This window comes from Mustela putorius, unplaced genomic scaffold (genome assembly GCF_011764305.1).
Source record: "Mustela putorius furo isolate JIRA1106 unplaced genomic scaffold, ASM1176430v1.1 tig00003854_pilon_pilon_pilon, whole genome shotgun sequence".
In the NCBI taxonomy this organism is placed as follows: Eukaryota; Metazoa; Chordata; class Mammalia; order Carnivora; family Mustelidae; genus Mustela; species Mustela putorius.
In genome coordinates, this window is record NW_025422006.1 from 5,072,241 (window position 1) to 5,091,855 (window position 19,615).

A 19,615-nucleotide genomic window follows, 5' to 3' on the forward strand; every position below is an offset into this window, starting at 1 on the left:
AGCCGGACCGTCGCGTCACTCGTGTGGTTGCACAGTGACCTACCAGCTGGTCTGCTGTAGTTAACGAGGGCCTGCTGCTGCGGCTGCTGCGCCTGCGGCTGGGGCTGCGGGGGCTGCTGCTGCTGCATGCCGGGCAACGTCCTCTTCCCCTGGACTGCAAGCTGCAGTGTTTCGGGGAGGGGCTGGCCCCGGGCCAGCATTTTGTAAGCTAAAATCTGCGCTCGCAGCTGATGCAGCTGGACGGGGCTGAAAGGCGAGGGACCTCTGTTGGGCTGGCTCATCGCCTGCGGATCGCCCGAGATGAGGGGCCCGGGCTGGCTCGGCGGCATCTGGGGAGGGGTCGGGCCGCCTCCCGACATCGGGCTGGAGACGTGCTCTGGGGCTCCCAGCGGAGACGGGTGTGGCGACATGTAACCTAGAATAAAACAAGAAAGGAGATCACATGCTGCCCCCAGTGACCCTGGAAGCCCGGCATTCGTGGTCATTTGGATGGTTTTCTGCAATGGCACCGCCTGCTAGAAATTTAAATATGCATCACTTAATAATTACAGAACTACGGGTGATTATCAAATTGCTCTGTACCAAATACATGCGGTGAAGATTTTCCAGTCATCACATTAAAAAGTGAAAGACACAGAGCCAAGTTTGGTAATAATGCTTTGCTGAAATCAACATACCCCAAATATCATCATTTCAAAATAAAAAATGATCAAAGACGTAGTTTACATTCTTTTCTTTTTTTTTTTTTTTTCACGCTAAGTGACAGCACATCTCAATTAGGACAAGCCACATTTTAAGCAAAATGATCAATAGCCACATGTGTCCTAGAAGGGACGCTGCTAGTGGCTGTTGCACACATAAAGCCAAGACAGCAGGGGACAGTGTTATACGTTAAAAGTAGTTCCAACCTCCAGAACAGAACCTGGTGAGTGTGTACTATCTCGCAACAGGGAATGAAGAGTCTCTTATGGGACAGCAAATTATTACTTGGTTTATCATCGTGCGCAATTATGGGGGGCCTCCACTGCCACAGAGACTACACAAGGCACTTAGTTTTCTCCCTTGAAACAGAGCCTGATGGAAGGATTGAGTGCAGGGGATTTACCTGGAAGGTGCAAGCACACTGACTTGGGGGTGGGTGGGTAGAGATAGGTGAAGTAAGTAGGAGACAGCAGCTGCTCTGGTGGGTGCTAATTTTAGGCACAACCTCTAGGGTATGAGGTCAATGACTCACCTCTAAATTATCCTAGGGAAGAAGTTGGGGTATTTATACTCTCAGGATCATCAATCACTGCTTAGGTCACTGGTTTTACTCTGGGGATTATTAGTCCCCAGGGACTTTTCCAGGTGTGGGTAAGAGGGGCTGAAGTCCACTGGAGGCTCCACTGGAGGCAAGATGGCAGGCTGGCCAGTGGACTTCAGATGGGTGGGAGCACGGACAGGGAGGGTAAGGACAATTAAAGGGATATGAGCGGCGTACACATTATTTCTTTAATCCTCACAACAGCCCCCAAAGCTAAGTGTTGTCACCTCCATTTTTTTTTTTTTTTTTTAAATAAGGAAACTGAGACTTAGAGTGTCACATAATTAGGTCTTGGCAGCTTTAAGATACAAACCGAAGTGTGTCTGATTCCAATGTGTATATATTCTTTCCAGGCTCTAATATTAATTTGGTTTTATACAAGCAAGTTAGAGACTTGAACGTCTCAGAAATCTTCTAGGAACCATTTACAATATCACATAAACACGAGAGTAATCTGTTTGGGCTTTAAGAGATCTATGTGGGAAATTTAAGAGTGCATTTCTCGGAGAAGAAAAGTAAAAAAAAAAAAAGCCTGAAGTATTTCAAGGAACTTATTTCAGAAGATGAACTATAGATCCTGGCCAACGAATTCCTAGAAAAACCTATGACTGAGCATTGCTGGCACGAGAGCCAAGGTGAGGAGGGAACGAAGTAGCCTCCTGCAATCCTAAAGGTTGCCGTGAATTCAAACTGAGTGCTAATTAATCAAGTCACTGGTGTCCTAAGACACAATATAAAATATCAGATTCAAGGTCTTTGCCCTTTAATAAATGTACTCGAAGTCACAATTATCATAAAGGTCATCACACAGGTGTTTATTAGACATCTGCTGTGTGTTGGAACCTATGTCGGGCTTGAACAGAAAGCTCTGGGCATCCACATGAGATCACGGAGGCCCAAGAACATCAGACCGATGCTAAGTGGGGACTCAGCATCACCACTGGAAAGACTAGAGAAGAGAAAGGCCATAATTTTATCTCAAATCCCAGTTTGGAAAGGGAAACAAATGTATTCAGATGCTCTAAGATGAGGGTAGGCTCTGTCCGACAAGCTGGTGAGCTGAGGAGATCCATTCAAAGCGACGCCGCCCTGAGGAGAACTACAAGTTCTACTAAGTCTCATTCCCCAAATCCCTACCTCATAATGGAGTGCAAAACCACTCAGCCACTAGGGTTCTAGTTGCCATCTGAGGCAGCCAAGAAAATGCCCCAGAGCAGCCTGCATGACCAGCAGAAATTTAAAGCCCGGTACGTTGTCACTTATGACAGAAAACATTTGAGTGGATCCCCAACACGCACAGAACTTTGTCATTAACATTCTTCCTCCTCCATGAGGCTTACGTTCGCCCCTTAATTATAATGCTGGTGCCTGCTGGCATATAGTTTGTTCATTGTTGAAAGCACCTTCCTGACACCTTTTTGACCAACTCTCTGTCTACCACAGGGGGAGAAACCTGCTACCAAAAATCTTCCTACTGGGATTTGCATAGTTGAATGGATACCATCAGGCATTAAAATGGGTCCTATGTCTCCTGCCTTCCAGTCTCTCCTATTTCCAATTGGGGTCATCATCTGTGGCTTCCCCAAGATGCGTCACAGGATGGCCAAAACAATGGACCAAAACATCAGACAATGCAGTCAAAACTCAACTGTTGACTAATCTGCTCTGTCAAACTACGAAGTATGGGAAAATGAGTCTAGAAAAGTGACACGGTTGTATCCGGCACAACGATTAGGTTTACCTCACATTCACTAAGAAAAACGCTGAGAGTGGAATAAAAATCATTTTCTGGAATTAATCCATGCAACAAAATTTTACCTCAAATGTGACAAGAAACTGGGGATGGGAAAAAATTTTTTTTTCCTAAGAAATACAGGGGATGTTAACAGAATCCTTCTATCTCAGTATGACATTAAAAATGTGACAGTGTTTAAGCTGAAGAGATTTTCCCCCCCCCCTACATGACTAGCATTCCATAAAACTTCAGGAAAAACCAGAATCTAAATGATGAAACAACATAATGTATCTTAGTAATTATCTTTAGTTAAGGAAACGGGGCAAAGCAATTGCCTGAGAGAGAATAGACATTTGTCTGTGGGATGCCAGTGTCGATACTGAATCTGCTCTTTTTGAACTCTGGTTTGATTTGCTCATTCAAAAGTGGTCCCAAAAAATGTGGCTGTTTTCCATTCTAAGTCTGTGAGGGCCATTATCTCCCTGGTTTCACCTTGCCTCAAGAGAAGCGGTCATGTCTTTCCTTTTAATAATCTTGAACTTATAAGTGCCAATTTTATATGAATTTTCTCTTCTCACACACACACACACACACACACACACCGGCACACACGCATTGAATATTATATACTTGCCTTTGGAGGCTTTTCCTGTCCAATGGACTAAAAATAAACAATGTTATCACTGGGACCATAAGGTACACGATTCAGTATTTATTGAAGGAAATGGTTTTGTTTCTCAACCAATACCGCAAAATAACCTAATACGTTGCTAGGTAGTTAAAGCTAGCAGCTTTCCGATCAATACCACACCTCTCCATACGTGTGTTTATAAAGGGTTTTGTGTGTGTGTGTGTGTGTGTGTGTGTGTTTTACAATGAGGTCTTTAAAGATACGTGCTATTACAGGGTCTATTTTCTTTTTAGATCATTACATAGAATAAGACTCTATTATACCAATACTACTTTATGCAAAAATATGCTTTTAAATAACTCATTCCCCAGCCTACAATGCACTTTACTGGTTGGCAGAAATATATTACATGCTAATTCGGATTCCATTTAGCGCAGACCCCTACATTTCCAGGTAATTACGACTTGCCGAAATTATATAAAAATTAGTATCTATTTAAAATGGTTGGCTGGTGAATGCATCAGCTCACTTCTCTACCTAACTGAGAAAAATGAACAAGGTATCTATCCAGTGAAGTGCCAGATGATGCACCAAGTGTTGGAGATCCCAAGAAGAATAAAAGGAACCAAGCAGTGAGAGAAATTTTAAGATACATGAAAGTGCTCACTGAAAATTCGTGCATTTAACGTGTTTTGTGTTGGAGGTTTCCCTCAGGCCCTACTCCTAGAGGCACCACAAAGCCAGGAGCAGACAGAGGAGGCAGTTGGCTTTGACAGCCGTGGAACGTCATTCATCTACACCTCTCCAGGAGTACAAAACAGATCTTCATTAGCTCTGGGAACACAACTGGCTCCTTAGAATTTAATTGCTAATCCTGCGAGTGTTGTCTAAACCCATTCTTAGCCCTGAACGGGTCAAGTATTTTCTTCCTATACTGCAAAAAATCCAAAGGAATCAGGCTGGCTGGCGGCCATGATCAAAATTTGAGGCATCATCTGCGATACTCATAGCTGTGGCCATCAAAATTTCAGTCAGAGGCTGGGATAGCCAAAGCCTGCTTGACTCTGAATGAAGACACACTCCTATGCCTCCATGATTTGCGCGTGCATGTGCACGTGCACACACACACGCACGCGCGCACGTATTTAATTCTGAATACCTTTCTCAAAATCCTCAGTCAAAAAAATCTCCCCTCGGGTGGAGGGATGGTCAATCATGAACAGAGAAAAAACCCACATACATTGAACGACAAAGGACTACCTATGACAACACATAAACCACAAACTTTGAACGTGAAGATCAACATGCTAGGGTTAACTTGTCCTTGGTTAAGGCATGCCCTTGCGTGCTGAAATGACCGTCCAGTGATTCCGCAAACAGGTCACACTGTACTCAAAGTCACTGTACCTTCAACAGTGAGGAAGGAGGGCGCTGAGGAGAAGAGAAATATGTCATATACAGATTGGCTGTTACTGTGGGTTGAATTATGTCCTCTACAGGGATAGGCCAAGGCCCTAACCTCTAGGACCTGTGCAGGTGGCCTGATTTGGATACAGGATCCTTACAGATGTCATCAAGTTAAGATGAGACCATACTGGATTGGGGGGGACCCTAAACCGATGACTGGTGTCCTTAGGAGAAGAGGGGAATCTGGCCGCGGGCACAGACACTCCAAAGGTCACATGGAGACCAAGACGGATTGGAATGAGAGATCTACAAGCCAAGGGCCGCCAAGGGTTGCTCTCAACCACCAGAAGCTAGGAAGAGGCAAAACCAAAGGTTTTTCCTGAAAGCCTTCAGAGAGAGCAGGGTCCGTGGATACCTTGATTTCAGGCTTCCAGCCTCCAGAAGTGGGAGAGAATCAATTTCTGTTGTTTCATTGCCCCCCGCCCCCCGTTTGTGGGAATCAGTTACAGCGGTCCTAGGAGACAAACACAGCCACCCACCAGCAATGACAGGTAATTCCACAGCCAGAAAAAGCCACCTGACAATGTCTGAGCGTGCAATTCAAGGGACACAGGTGGCTCGTCTTACCTTCACATCTCTGCTATCATCTAGAGGCAGACCTGGTTTCTCCTTCTGGTGCTGTCGCTTACTCACTTAAGAAAACACAGCAAATTCTCGGAGATTCATCTTTCCCATCTAGAAAACGGGGCTGACCCCATGTACCTTCAAAGATCATAATAAAGAATCCACATCGGGTGCACAAAGCCACTCTGCAGATTGCTTGGACACAGTGGGGGCCAGTAGAATTTACAAGGATCTTGGAAATAACACTGCCCATACGAAAATCATAGTCGTGTTGGCATGGCTGAGGGGAGAAGCGGCCTGCAGGGTTCAGCCTTCCTTAGACACATTCTTTGGAAGTCACAAGTAAAGTAACCGGTAAGACAGAAGACAGACAGGGTGGAGCCAACAGCAGGTGTGCAGCGGACACAAACCTTGGCTGTGTTGATCCATCGGACTCTGGGGAGGACCCATTCCCGGGTGAGGCGGCCGCATACCGGAACCCTTCAGGGAGCTACAGTGGATATCTTCTACAATCCCCTTGTCGTGCGGACCATCGATGGGCTGGAACATTGAAAGGACATTGGTTAGATGCCTCCGGAAGGTACAAGATTTCCGTCTGGGCCTAAGATCCCTCACTTTTAAAGTCTTCAAGGGACGCCTGGGTGGCTCAGTGGGTTAAGCCACCCAGGGGCGAGGCGGGGTGCTGCCGGAGGAGGAAGGTATGACGGACGAACCGGCACCACAGACAGAAGACGACTTGCAAACGTTTTAAAGGCAGAGTTTGGGAAGAAAAAAGAAAAAGTCAAGATCACGGGGACTCCAACCAGGACGTGAGGCCTTGTGCCTAACAGGCACACGATAAAGAGCCATCGAGCTGACATTAATCCAATCCAGAATTGGGCAACGGAGCATGTGTGTAGGGGGTGGGGAGAGGAAAAGTCTATTCCTCCCCAAACTGGAAGAGCAATTTTCAGAACCGCCTGAAAGAAATACTTCCAGGAGTTTATAGAAACCAAATGACTTCAAGCAAGAAAGTATGAGTGTTTGCAGTTTTACAGAAAGGAAAGTTAATTTCTGCAGAGTCAAAAGCATGCACTTGAAAAGAGGAGAAATTTACCATAAAGAGGATGTTCGGAAGAAAAATGGGAAGAATTTGGTATAAAGAGTGTCTCTGAGTCGGTTAAATAGTAATAATAGGGAGGAAATCAAAGCAACACAAGCAGATGTATTTAGGCCACTTGTTTATTTCCAGCGATGTTGAAAAGCGAAAAGCTGCATCTCAGAGGGAGAAGGAGGAGGAAGACAAGGCACAGAGCTGCCCTGGAAAAGGACTCGAGAAAGGGGAGGCATCTGGTCAGCAGGTGTGAACTCGAGGCTCTTAACCGCGTCCCCACGCAGGGAAGCATCTGGGGGGTTGGTAGGAAGGAACAGGAGGGGAAAAATGCAAACTCCGTACAACGAGAGAAAAGTGAAACCAAAAAAGAGTATCGTGGGGGATAAGGAGAAGATACGAGAAAGGCACTAGGTCACAAAATAGAAGAGATCAGAAGAGATAATCACCCAGAGAAACGACCCAGTGCAAAAATCCATCCGGGACCCAACACTCAGTCATACCTTTTCACCTTCCAAATGCCTAAATGATACTAAAGGTCAGCTAAATCTTTCCTCCAGATTTTATCTTTCATTTGGGAGGTGAGACAGCCTCGAACCGCCCTGAAATTATTCAAACCGCTTGGACTAAGGCCCACGAGTGACAGATCAGGCCTATAATAGCTCCCAAATTAATTTAATAGGAATGCAAGACAATGTAATGACTTCAGTATGTCAAGATGTTCAATACGTCCCCTCAAGAATACGATTTGGAAAAGAAGCAGTTTTATTTCTTTACATACTGGACAAGCTAAAAATATGTTAAAGAAAACAAAACAAAACAAACTCGAAAGCAGAGCAAGAACGTGGGGCTACCATGCAGGGTATCCAGTGTATGTTGTCAAAGGAGAAGAGGAGGTTCCAGAGTCATTAACAGTGATGACGTGGTGGCATTATGGCGAAAGGGAAACAAAACCCAAAAGTCAGACCTGTGTGGTGCGGACACCTGGATTTACCCAGGACCTTTCACTGAGCAGGGAGGAACGTGAGGCATAAAAACCAAGAACAAAACTGTTACCTGGGTGAGGCCAGGATAAACCGTTTCTTTATCTCAGTATGGTTTTACTTTTCAAAGCAAGTATATATTACTTTCCTGATTTGAAAATCATCGAATAACCAGATTTGTTCAAAAAAAAAAAAAAAATGGAAGAAGAGCAAAGGAAAGAAAAAGGAAAGAAAAGGAAAAGACAAGACAAGACGAGGGTAAGAAAAAGGGTCTTCCCTTCTGGGCTCTGATGCCCTACTTTAAAACTGACCTCCAGTCCTACACGACTAGAGGAAAGACTTGCTCTTTTTTGATGTAATCCTTCTGTTTTAAACCAGGATCTTCCGTGGTCTGTGTACTTAATACCAAGAGGCAGCCTGACCGCCCCATGTATCTGCGCCGTCATCCGAAAGGGATGGAAAACCTCTACTTGTCTCATCACACACGCCCCTCGGGTCACTGCAGTGTGGCCTCACTGAGTTTCACTGGCCACTTACTCACTTGCAGAGCCAACGGTCACAGGATCTGGCTGGCTTTCTCAAGAGGCAGCTCTCGCTTCTCCGCATCTCCTGGGAAAGGCCTAACACCTAGTTATACTGAAGGGATCCCTCCTATAGCCACAATCCAAGCCTCATAAATAGGAGAGTATTATAACCTCAGTCCAGAAACAGACAAATGGACCTGCGCTCTGCAGAATCCCAGCCCTCTTCCAAAATCAGAATAACGCCACTTGACGGAGGAGACAGCAAAGTGCATTTTAGGGAGTCCCTGGAAACTACTTTATTTCGATAAAGACTTAACAAAAAAAAAAAGAAGCCTTAGAAAATGACTCGTTTACTTTCCACTCTGTGAGATCTATTTTTTTAAGTAAGTATCAACATTCTTAAAGAAGAATAAATTTCAATACATCCATTCGTGGATGATATGTGATTTTACATATATGGCTGGAGAAAAATCAAGATTTATGCGCGAATATACTTACTCACCAGGCCCACAGCCCACAACCCACAAATCACAGAACCTAATTGTCAGAACTACAAATACTATCTAGCATTGTTCAAAAAGCCAAGATTTGATCTTCTTTTACAACATCTGTAACAATAACAGAGCCTCAGAACGTATGTTTTGAATAATATACAAGATAAGACAAAGACCTTGCTTGATTCTCTTATTAATAAGAGTAGGGGGAAAAAAAAGAGGGGGTGTTATTAGGGATATTAGCCATCCATGACTCAGAAGACAGAGTGAACAAGAAAAGAAACTCTTGGGGTGCCTGGGTGGCTCAGTGGGTTGAGCCTCTGCCTATGGCTTGGGTCGTGATCCCAGGGTCCTGGGATCGAGCCCCACGTTGGGCTCTCTGCTCAGTGGGGAGCCTGCTTCCCTTCCTCTCTCTCTCTGCCTGCCTCTCTGCCTGCTTGTGATCTCTGTCTGTCAAAAAATAAATAAATATCTTAAAAAAAAAGAAAAAAAGAAGAAAAGAAACTCTTACCTTATGCATCTGGTGCATGCCTTCCTGCGGGAAGTCGGCGGAACCCATGGTCGGCATAGGGTGTGATGTGACACTGGGAGGTCCAGGGCTCGGCCCCATCATACTGTGCACAGAACCCGGGGACGGTCCGGGTCCTGGACTGGGTCCAAGAATGGGTCCAGGTGAGGGTCCGGGCCCTGGCGAAGGCCCTGGGTGGGGCATCGCGCCAGGGTCTGTGGGCGTGGACATCTACCTCTCCGGTCTTGACCAGTCAGTAGAGGGATCCTGAGTGCGAAGGAAGAAAAGAGAAAGGAATGTTTTCAACATGATGTTAAGATCAGAATGAAACAGTGTTAGTCTTTCATGGTGCCATTTCTGTAACAAACATCAAACAGGACTGCCCTGTCGCGTCCAGATGTTTGAGGGAGTGTGATAGAGATCCATCTGCCCTAGTCTTTATGAAGACCACTTGTTTAAAAGGGAAAAAAAAAAAACCCACTCTAAATGATTCCCCAGAAAGATATAAATCATCCAAGATACAAAAAAAGACCCACTGGAGAAACTCAAATTTAACACATAAGCAGAATTCTAAACAAGTTGGAAATTTATTACCGGAGTCAACAGATGCTCTCCATTACTTACTGGCTTGGGCACCTTACAAGTCATTAACCCCCCAAAGCCATTAAAACATAAAACCCCTGAAAAAGTATCCAACCAAGACACATTTTCCTAAGCGAATGAGCGCCGGAAACTTCACAGAGAATTCTAGACAGTTAAACGGGGGGAAAGAAGTACAATTTCAGAAACAGAGAAGGAAAGAGAATTAGCCGTTGTGGGAAAAGCAGAGGCTGTGGGACAGGGGTTCAAATGCCGACAAAGAACAGCGACTGGCTGAGACCGAAACGCAGTGTAAGTGCTGTGTCACCGCCGGGCCTCCCCTGCCCCCCACGCATCATTACTGTCCCCACCGCCTCTGCTGTACCACAAGTGATCAGAAGAAACAGTTCACTGATTTCTTTTTTTTAAAGATTTATTTATTTGACCGAGAGACGGGGAGCACAAGGAGGGGGAGCAGCAGAGGGAGAAGCAGGGATGCCCGAGAGGGAGGCTTGATGACCCCAGGCCCCCGAGATGATGACCTGGACTGAAGGCAGACGCTAGCCGGGCACCCCAGAAGGAGCGGTTTCAATGTGGTCCTCCTGCCGGCTCATGAATCGAAGACCACTTGGAGAACTGAGACCGGGGATTCAACCTTGGCTTCTCTGTGGCCCAAGATCTCCAAGAGAAGTCATCTGTGACTACCAGATCGCACCCAGCACGGACGGGGTGAGAAAATCCCAGTTCTCCGACTTTGGGAAAGCCAGATTCCGTCACCCACACTCCAAGACTTCTTGGCATCCCCTTGTCGTGGGGAACTGCCTCATGGTGGGCATGCCTGCCTCTTGGACGGGACCCAAAACAAGCAAAGATGCTGATTCCCAGAGGCCGCATCGGTGGTAACTGAAGAGCGTCAGTGTTCAGTGCGACACAGGACCTTATACTACCTGGGGCCACGCACACTGTCCACACAAAAACTTTTCTGCTGTCAACCTCAAAAAACACAGAATGAGACCCTGTCGGTGATTTGCTCACCCACTACTTAGTGGTAGGGCTGGGAATGGACCACAGGGGCCCGGCCGCTCACGGCCGGGGATACGCAAAAAACCCACATTAGTTCCATTCGTCGCCTCCGGCTCTCCCCTCCTGCTGAGTCTCTGGAAAGTGAGGGCCTTGAGGGCACGGGTCCTGCTCCCCTTCACTCCTATGTGTCCCCGGTTCCTCCAGCCTGCCTGTCGTGTGGGAAGGGCTCAAAAAGGAGCTGAATGCAGGCCCACGGATTCCAAGGGCAAACTATGAATAGCACCCGTTATTTGATAAATAAAAAATTAGAGAGTAATCCATGCCTGAGCTACGTTCACATAAAGAAATCTAGGAAGGGGAGGCAAGAATTTAGGCCATTCTGATGAATGAATTCGAGCTAAAACGGGAAGCAATGAAAGGCTACGTTGGAGGGATTATAACACAGTGTTTTGCTGATACAAGATGGGACTCAGAACCCAGCTGAAGTGGTTTCTAAAACAACAGGGAAGCTTCAAGCGTGAATTATAGCCTTGAATTCACTAGAGAGCCAAATGTTATTATTTATTCTTTGTGATTAACAAAGCGGGCAGAAGTAACTTTTTTTTTTTTTTTTTTTTTTTTTTTTTTTTTTTTTTGCATGCCACCCCCTCATACACAGGCTCGTTCAGTCAGCGTCCTAAATTTAGGGAGCTGACGTCAACTCGGAGGTACTACAAGTTATAATGTTCTTTCATGTATATCAGCAAACTAATACACCCCTTTATTTTTCAGTGAATAAAAGGAAATTGCTTACTTCCTGTTATGGTTTACCTTGACATGGGCTTCAATAGCTATTCCGGTAACCCATCAGCGGTCTGAACAATGAAGATATGAATGCTGAGCCTGGCGGTCCCCACTGGCCACATTTTCTGTTTTAACGTATATTGACCCTTAATCCTGCCTCGTGCCCAGGTATGGAATCGCTGCCGTGGGGGAATCTGGCTGGATGCTGGGATTACTTGTATACTGTCCCATACAAATGCTCCTCGTTTTTATGTTAAAGGCAACTCCTAAAAAGGTTCTTTAAGGGGAAAAGAGACGAGAGGGGGGGGGGATGGAAAAGTACTGGATACCTCCAGGGACTGTGGACACAGCAACATGTTGTGGAGGAAACTCCTTACGAAGAAGAGAAGCGTCTGGCGCCTGGGCCAACCGCGCGTCGCAAAGAAAGGAGCTCAGAGAGGCCGAGGAGTGTAACTAAGGAGGAGCCTTGCCCCGGCTCATGCAGGCAGGAATCTGGAGGATCATCCAAACCGGGAACGGGACACTCAGGCTGCTCTGATCGCGTCCAGAGATGCGGGTTCTGTCTGGTCTTCCCATCCCGAGACCACCACCAACCCTGGGATCCGGGGCACCAGTGCTTTTCCTCTATAGAGTCTTTTTGGTTCTTCTGGGCTTGAGCATCTCAAGGCTTCCCCCACCTGGGCACCCAGGACTCCAAGCATCTCGAGGACGGGCCCCAGTCCTGTGTGCGGTGGCCTTTGTGGGGCAGAATCTGGCCTGTCCCGGGATTCACGCCTCGCCACCCGCACCCCGGTAGACTGATGAGGGGTGACTCTCAAGGAGGAGGTCACAGCCCTGGCCTCTTGGCCCTCCCTCTGTATTTCTGCTGGGAGCTTCTTCGCGGTTGTGAGGACACAACCAGCCTTTCCCGCTGCGGAAAGCAACTCGGCTGCTGTGAATTACAGAGCGGCTGAGCTTTCGAGCAGGGCCGCGGGGCACTACTAAGTTACTGTGGTTCGGGTGTCAAGTCCAGTGTTGGCCAACTCAGCTTCTCCTTCACCAGCCACCCGGGGGTCCCTAGGAATCAAACCCTCTTCTTCCTCCTGCAAAGCACGGATGACAGCATGCAGACAGGCAGTGACAGGCGTGGACGCAGTAGGGACCTGGGACAAGCTCAGATCACCAGGACAGGGGAGGAGCCCATGTCTCTGCACAAGGTAACACTCAAAATCTGAGTTTCCTTTGGGCTGGGAGGTAGGGTGGCGAGAGCTACGCACCGTCACAGAGGAGCACAGCCTGTCCCACAGTTATGTGGCTGACAGAAGGAAGGCGACGCGTCTGGGGTGGGGGGACAAAGCGTAAAGCACAGCGACCCCCCCCCCCCACGCACGGCAGGGCGAGTCTCCGCCCTCCCGTAATGCGCTCCCTGAGGGCTGGCCGCCCTGTTCTTGGCCAAGACATTTTCAGCAGTACACCCTGTCTTTTTCTGCATCTGGATCCTGCCTTTACAACTGGGGAGTGTGTGTTTTTAAAAATAAAAGTCGTTGGAGCTTCCCACAGCGGCAACCACCCCAGATGCCTTCCCTCCTTCCTTCTCTCCTGAGCTGAGCAAGCCCCAGCGGTGGCACCCATCATGATGCATATTAAATAGGAGTTCAACTTCCTGGAACGTGGAGGGTCGCCAGCCTGACCATGACGACAGCGACCAAACCTACACCTTTTCCTGTCCTACTGTGATCAGCCGAAACACTACTGCCCCCCCCCCCCCCGCTTGCCGTCATATTTAAACATGCCCCCGGGGGCGTCAGAGTCACAGGAGCAACCTGAGTTGAGGACACCTGCTGTCACATCCCCCTGTAAAAGGTGAGGGCAGGAAGTGAGAAAGGGACCACGAAGCTGGCTCAGAGTCACATCTGTCGACAGAACTCTGCATCTCCTGCCGCAGCCCAGTGCTGAGCCACTGCACCCCTGGGGCAGGCGGGAGCCCCATACGTGCAGGAACCCGGAACGCAAAGAGAAGGGCAGAGAAGTCTCCAGGTGGCAATAATGGGAGGGAGATCCTGCCAGGCTGAAGATCCAGCTGTGATACTAGATCAACCCATGAAGGGACAGAGAAGTGACCAAAAGCCCGGGAGAGCATAGGAGGTGGACATGAGGTCATGCATGAAGGTCGCTGAAGTCTAATCAGACGTCCAGAGGGCCCATTTTGCTTGTCCATTCCCAGCTGTCCTGAATCTCCACTGCCCACAAGGCAGGTAGGAGGCACAGAAAGGCCCCGAGGGCTTACCCCGAGGCTCCGCCAGTCTGATAGGGAAAGAGACTTTTCCATAAAGAGCAGTGGGGGCCCAGATGGAAGCTCCTGCAAGACAAGAAGGCAAACAGCTAAGGACGGACAGGAGAGACTGCCTGCGCTCTGCAGGGTGGAAGGAGGCAGAGGGAATACCGGTGGGCTTCCTGGAGAAGGTGACCTTTCAGCTAGGCCTCCAAGGAAAAAAACATAAAACCAACCAACCAAACAACCAACCAAACAAATAAATAGATGTATGTCTCCCAGACACTTTCGTTTTCTAAGCACAGAAAGGGTTTGCGGGGGGGAGACAGGACATCCCGACTCGACACCGACTCTTCAGTAACTCAGGCGAGGAAGCGTGGGCACATCCCGGCTTCCCCGCACATCTTCATCGCTGCCGGACTTACACAAAGACTGGGGTCCGGGTCAAAGGTGGCACATTCGCAATAAAAACTAGGCCCCCCTCGCATCCCGGGGAATAGCTCCGTCCTTTTAAAGTTCTCTGGCTGTTGCGGGAGAACTGCAGGGCTCAGGAGATAGTTAAGATAAGGGTTCTTTTTATGTCTGTTTGCTGATTCAGAACATCTCCTGACCTGAAGCGCTTCTCGCTTTCTGTGCAGCTCTGTATAAAGGAATTGATAATTCTCCTACAAGAAGTAGCAACATCTCTCCAACGGGAACAGAAGCGCTGCTGTGCTTAATGGGGGAGTGGGGCGTGGGCTAGAACAGCAGTGAAGATAAAGGAAATAAATCCACCAGAAGTTTCTTTTTCAGAGACCAAGGTTGCCTGGATAGACAGAGAAACATTACCAAAAGGCCTCCCACTCCTCGGTCTGGGACGTGCAGCTTGAAACAGAACACGCCACGGGGAAAAACCACGCCGGGCCTGAAGTTCAACGGGACATGTCACTGGACCCCAAATTCTAGAAAAGCCTAGAAAACATTTTCCTCCTAGTGCTTTCTGTCAGTTTCCCATTCAAAGTCAAGTAGGTTTTAAAAAGGGGTTGGATTTGCGGCGCCTGGGTGGCTCAGTCAGTTAAGCATCTGCCTTGGGCTCAGGTCAGCATCCCACCTGGGATCGAGTCCCACATCAGGCTTCCTGCTCACTGGGGAGCCTGTTTCTCCTTCTCCGTCTGCAACTCCCCCCTGCCCCCGCCCACTGCCTTGTGCCCTTTTCTGTCTCAAATAAATAAATAAAATCTTTTAAAAATAAAACAATAAAAATAAAAAGGGGTGGGAATAAAAACATGGTACTCGGTCCGGCTTTTGTGACCTTTTCTGTCAAACGGCGAAGGAAACAAACAAGGTTAGCTGCTGCCTTCCCTTTAAATAACCTGGCCTGGGACGGTCCTTGCCCAGAATCAGACCTGGCCAAGGCTCAGGGGAAGCTCTGTGTGGGACAAAAGAGAACACAAACATTGCAACAGCTAATTCCTGCCCTGCCCTTCCCTGGGGATACTCAGGAACCTGGCACTTAACACCATCACCCTTCAAGATGGTGGCCTACCTATGTCACAATCCCAGGACCTCCTCCACGAGGAGAGCCAACCTTTCCGCCGAGGAAAAAGGCTTCAGAGGAGGGTGTCTATGAGCAAACCCAAAGTACCAGAAAAAAGTCCCTCAGCAAAACAACACTAGGGCAGAGCATCCTTTTAACGCAGGACTCATGACCTTTGGTAGTTATAAAGGTTATCACCGATGGCCATCACTTCCAACATTTAGTTGAACCCAAACTGCTAGGCAACTGGCCAAAACCACACCACGCCAACCAAACTGACAAAAGCTCGCTTCAGAGGACGCCACCCTGACAGGTACCGTCCTGTGTCCATTCACATGTACAACCCTCCTTCCTCGGTTCTGTGAGCTCCCCGGGCAAGCAGCCTCATTTGGGATGCTGGTAAGAAATGGTGGTAGCCACCTCCTTCTCTGTCCGCTAAGATAACTGCATTTACACATTAAACCTAAACATATGAGTCTGAAATACCTATTTTAAAAACTCTTCTGGCTGAGAAGGTGCGCTATGACTTTGCAGTAAAGCTCGACCCTTCTTTGCTGAATGAACCTCAGGGTTTTGATATGCCCCACTTGCTGGGGCTTTCACAGTAGCTACAAAAGTTCAAGTAGGAACCCTTCAAGTTCACTGCAATTAAAATGGATAATGGCCATTTACTGCTAACATGCCCTTTAAAAGAAATCACCACCATAGCTCATTGGAGCTCAAGTTTCGAGTTCTTCATCTACAAACTAGGCAAAACAGTCGTCGGCTACAACCACGATTCTGATATGAATCAAGTAAAATACCAAATTTGAAGACACCTTATGAGCTCTGCTGTAAAAATGTATATTACCGGGACACCCTTCCAATGGTTTCGACACCCACCCCAGCCTCGAATCCACAGGGCGATGTAAACTATTTTTGCTCATGAATTCCCTCGTTCAAAACTTCTGAGACAAGCCTCCAGTAAGCACTGGATAAAACATTCCTGCAATAGTCCGGATGTCAAGTCTTTCTACCACGTCCAACGTTGTCTTCCACAAATTCTCCCCAACACGAACCTCCTCCCTGAGCCATCAGGTCAAACGTCTTCTCATGGATTCTTCACACCAGCCCCTGTAGTCTCTGGATTTTTCTTCTGATGCTCAGTACCCCCATGTGCCCCACCCCTCCCCACAAGGCTACCCCATGGACCTGCGACAACTCCCCCGACCTCTCCCTGCATCACGAGGCCTGCGCGGTTTACCATATTCTCAGATCTATTCTTGAAAACACAACTGCAGATTTAATTGTAGATTTAATCTCAGTTGTAGATTGTGTACTTTTCACGGAGTTATGGGCTTGGCTTAATAGCATTTTAGCACATGTATGAGTACGGCACAGCGGCAACAGCCCAGGTCGCTGCAGATGCTACAAAGGGCAGCATGTGCCCACTTCAAAAGCAGTGCGGGGAAAAGGGGAGAGGGCTTCCCTCCTGTCCATTCCACTTGCAAGTTCAGTGACATATCTTCCAGTGGGACGAGAACAATTGGGATATGCAACATCAAGTGGGTGAAGAAATACATAATCATCCTCAAGAAGAAAACACAAAGACAAACCAACAGACAATTTCCCTGGGGTTACTATTAACCGACCAAACAATACATCCCGATATTTTTTGCTCGGATATGAGTTTTCTATTTTTAAGTAATTTAAATTTCCAAATCCTGAATTCAGCTTTTAAGAAGGGGGGGAGGTGGGGGGGGGATTAGAATTATATTTAATGGTTTTTAAACTTCAAACTCATTTCAACTCCTACGGGTTCCACTGGACAATTCATGAAAGGGTCAGCCCATATCTGGAGGAGATCAGCTCCTAAAAAGTTCCTAAAACATCAGTGCTTGCATCACTGTAGATAATGGTGTCGATAATGGTCTTGGTGTAAAACCAATGCTTGGGTTGATACTTATGCCCCTGAAAATACTAGAGAAAGCTGTGATTTTTAAAGCTTTTACATGATACAGGCCTATAGCCTGATTATAACTGTGTGAATGTTCTGAAAGTCTTACATAACGAAGAAAGCATCACAATTCACAGCTTCAATTACATAATAATGTGTTATAAATCCAGACGCCCAGAAGGGCACCACTTACGTCAATATTTCAGCCAAAATCCTGTATTCTGTATCTAAACCATCATTCCAAATGAGTGAATTAGTAAGTTATTCACCCATAATTAAAATCAAAAGATTCCTCTATCCAACATCGTAAAGACCCAGCGAGGTGGTTTCTGAATGTCATCAGCTCTATGATATGATTTTTGCTGAGGTATAATTATTCAAGCATCTTTGACTGTATCTTTAAAACCTGTAATACTGACAGTCTAATGTATCCTGAATACTTCCAGGGAAAAGTACTACATTCACATGAGAGAAAAAAAAAAAAAAAAAACCAAAGTCATAATAAATAGCAATGAGGTGTAAAGTTTTGCAAACCCACATTGCAAGACCCCATTTAACTTGCTGATAAATAACCTCAAAGTACATATGCTATTTTTCATAATGATTGCGGCAGCCCTGAGTTTTAGACTTCTGTATTCTCTGGTAAATATAATCATGACTTCCTATGCAGAAAAAATAAACATCTCAGGCCTTCCTAAGTACTCTACCAAACAGCTTTACCGCCATTCCTATTTTCTGCTCGCAACTACTTACGGAATGACCCGAGACTTTTTCAAATGGCTAGAGATTAGAGTTCCATCATGCAAACTCTTCCCAAGACGACAGAGAAGTCAGCATCCTCTGTAGGTCTGAAACGATCTACAGAACACATTTAAGGACAAGGAGTGATTCAGAAGACCACTCTTTCACACAAGAAAGTGACAAGAGAAAAATCAGAAGCAGCTCCCCAAATATGGCTTTCCCATTAGGGAAATTTTCTCATCTGTTCACCAGAAACACTGCAGAAGAGAAAAGTGACTCATTTATAGGGAGTTCTCCCAGTCCACTCATGTTAAGCAACAAACTGTCCGTGGCTCCCCTGAAAACCAACTTGACCCCAAACAGTGGGAATCAAAACTTGGGCTGGTTGAAATCAGGTCCTATCAACACTCCCTCACAAGGCCAGCGCTGGCAAACCCTGCCCAGCATTATATTTGTGATAATTCAGTTCTCGTGGCAGCATGTCAAGATGTCACCAATCATGATTTATTATTTCTCTGGAGTATCAGAAAGCTGCTGACCTAGGGCAGTTTGACAAACAAAGACCTTGTTTACAAAGGAAGACTTCTAAAGGAAAAAAAAAAAAAAAAAAAGAAAGAAAGAAAAAGAAAAAAAAGCCAGGAAAACACTGGAGGACACCACCTCTTTTATAGCTTATGAAAAAGTTTTCACTTTTCTGATCTTGCTCTAATAAAATAAAAGCCTTTAAAATGAGATGTCAAAATATTATAGTAAAGTGAGGGGCATCCAAATGGTCTCCTAGAGAGAATGGGATACGCTTTTACACTGCCCTGTAAATGTCTGATCTTAATCAAAGACAGAAAGTTTTGAATAATTATTTGCCAAAGTGTTACTTTCCAGTTACACTGTCAGAAATAATTCCAGGATTAGCAATAAAATACAAGCAGAAGCACTCTTTTTTTTTTTTTTTTTTTTTTTTTTGGTCAATTCCAAGCCTCAGGTATTGGTCAAAGCACCTTTCAAGAAACTTGACAAGAAATGCTCAAAAACCACTTTAAAACCGAACAAAAGAAAAGATCTAAAGCTCCTTTGAACACACTCTTGCGGTGAATATTTTCTTAAGACGCCACAGTGCAGCTAGTCCCAGAGCTGGGATGTCACTGCTGTCACTCAGAAGAGAAAGGCTGCATTGAAGGAGACACTCCCTCCCCTCTGACCATTCTTCAAGGGTTCTGATACCCCAAACTCCTAATTTATTTTCACAATCTTATTTACCCACAAGGCACCACCTCTGCTTAATGCCTCCAATCAGGTAAATGGATCCCAGTCCCCAGGTTTGGATTTTTTCCTTAGTCCACTGCCATAAATATCTTTGGTACCTAACAGGTATCTCCAAATCCCTTCTTCCTAGTGCAAACACTGGAGTCAGGGAACTTAAAAGAAAAAAAAAAAAAAAAAGTCCAGGAGAATAAAAGCGCAATTAGATCCCTAAAAGAGGGAGTGTGTCT

At 46.4% G+C, this 19,615-nt stretch overlaps 1 protein-coding gene across 8 annotated transcripts in view; it reads right to left on the bottom strand.

The window, feature by feature from the left end:
* The window catches only part of SMARCA2 (SWI/SNF related, matrix associated, actin dependent regulator of chromatin, subfamily a, member 2), a 179,535-nt gene that overhangs the window by 156,150 nt on the left and 3,770 nt on the right, over positions 1-19,615 (bottom strand). For all 8 annotated transcript variants that reach the window (XM_045065039.1, XM_045065045.1, XM_045065043.1 and 5 more), the window contains exons 2-4: positions 9,303-9,566; positions 6,111-6,240; positions 44-415 (exon numbers count right to left, since the gene is read on the bottom strand). In XM_045065039.1, the coding sequence (XP_044920974.1) occupies positions 44-415; positions 6,111-6,240; positions 9,303-9,530 (730 nt within the window). In that variant the 5' untranslated portion in view covers positions 9,531-9,566. The remainder of the gene's footprint in view (positions 1-43; positions 416-6,110; positions 6,241-9,302; positions 9,567-19,615) is intronic.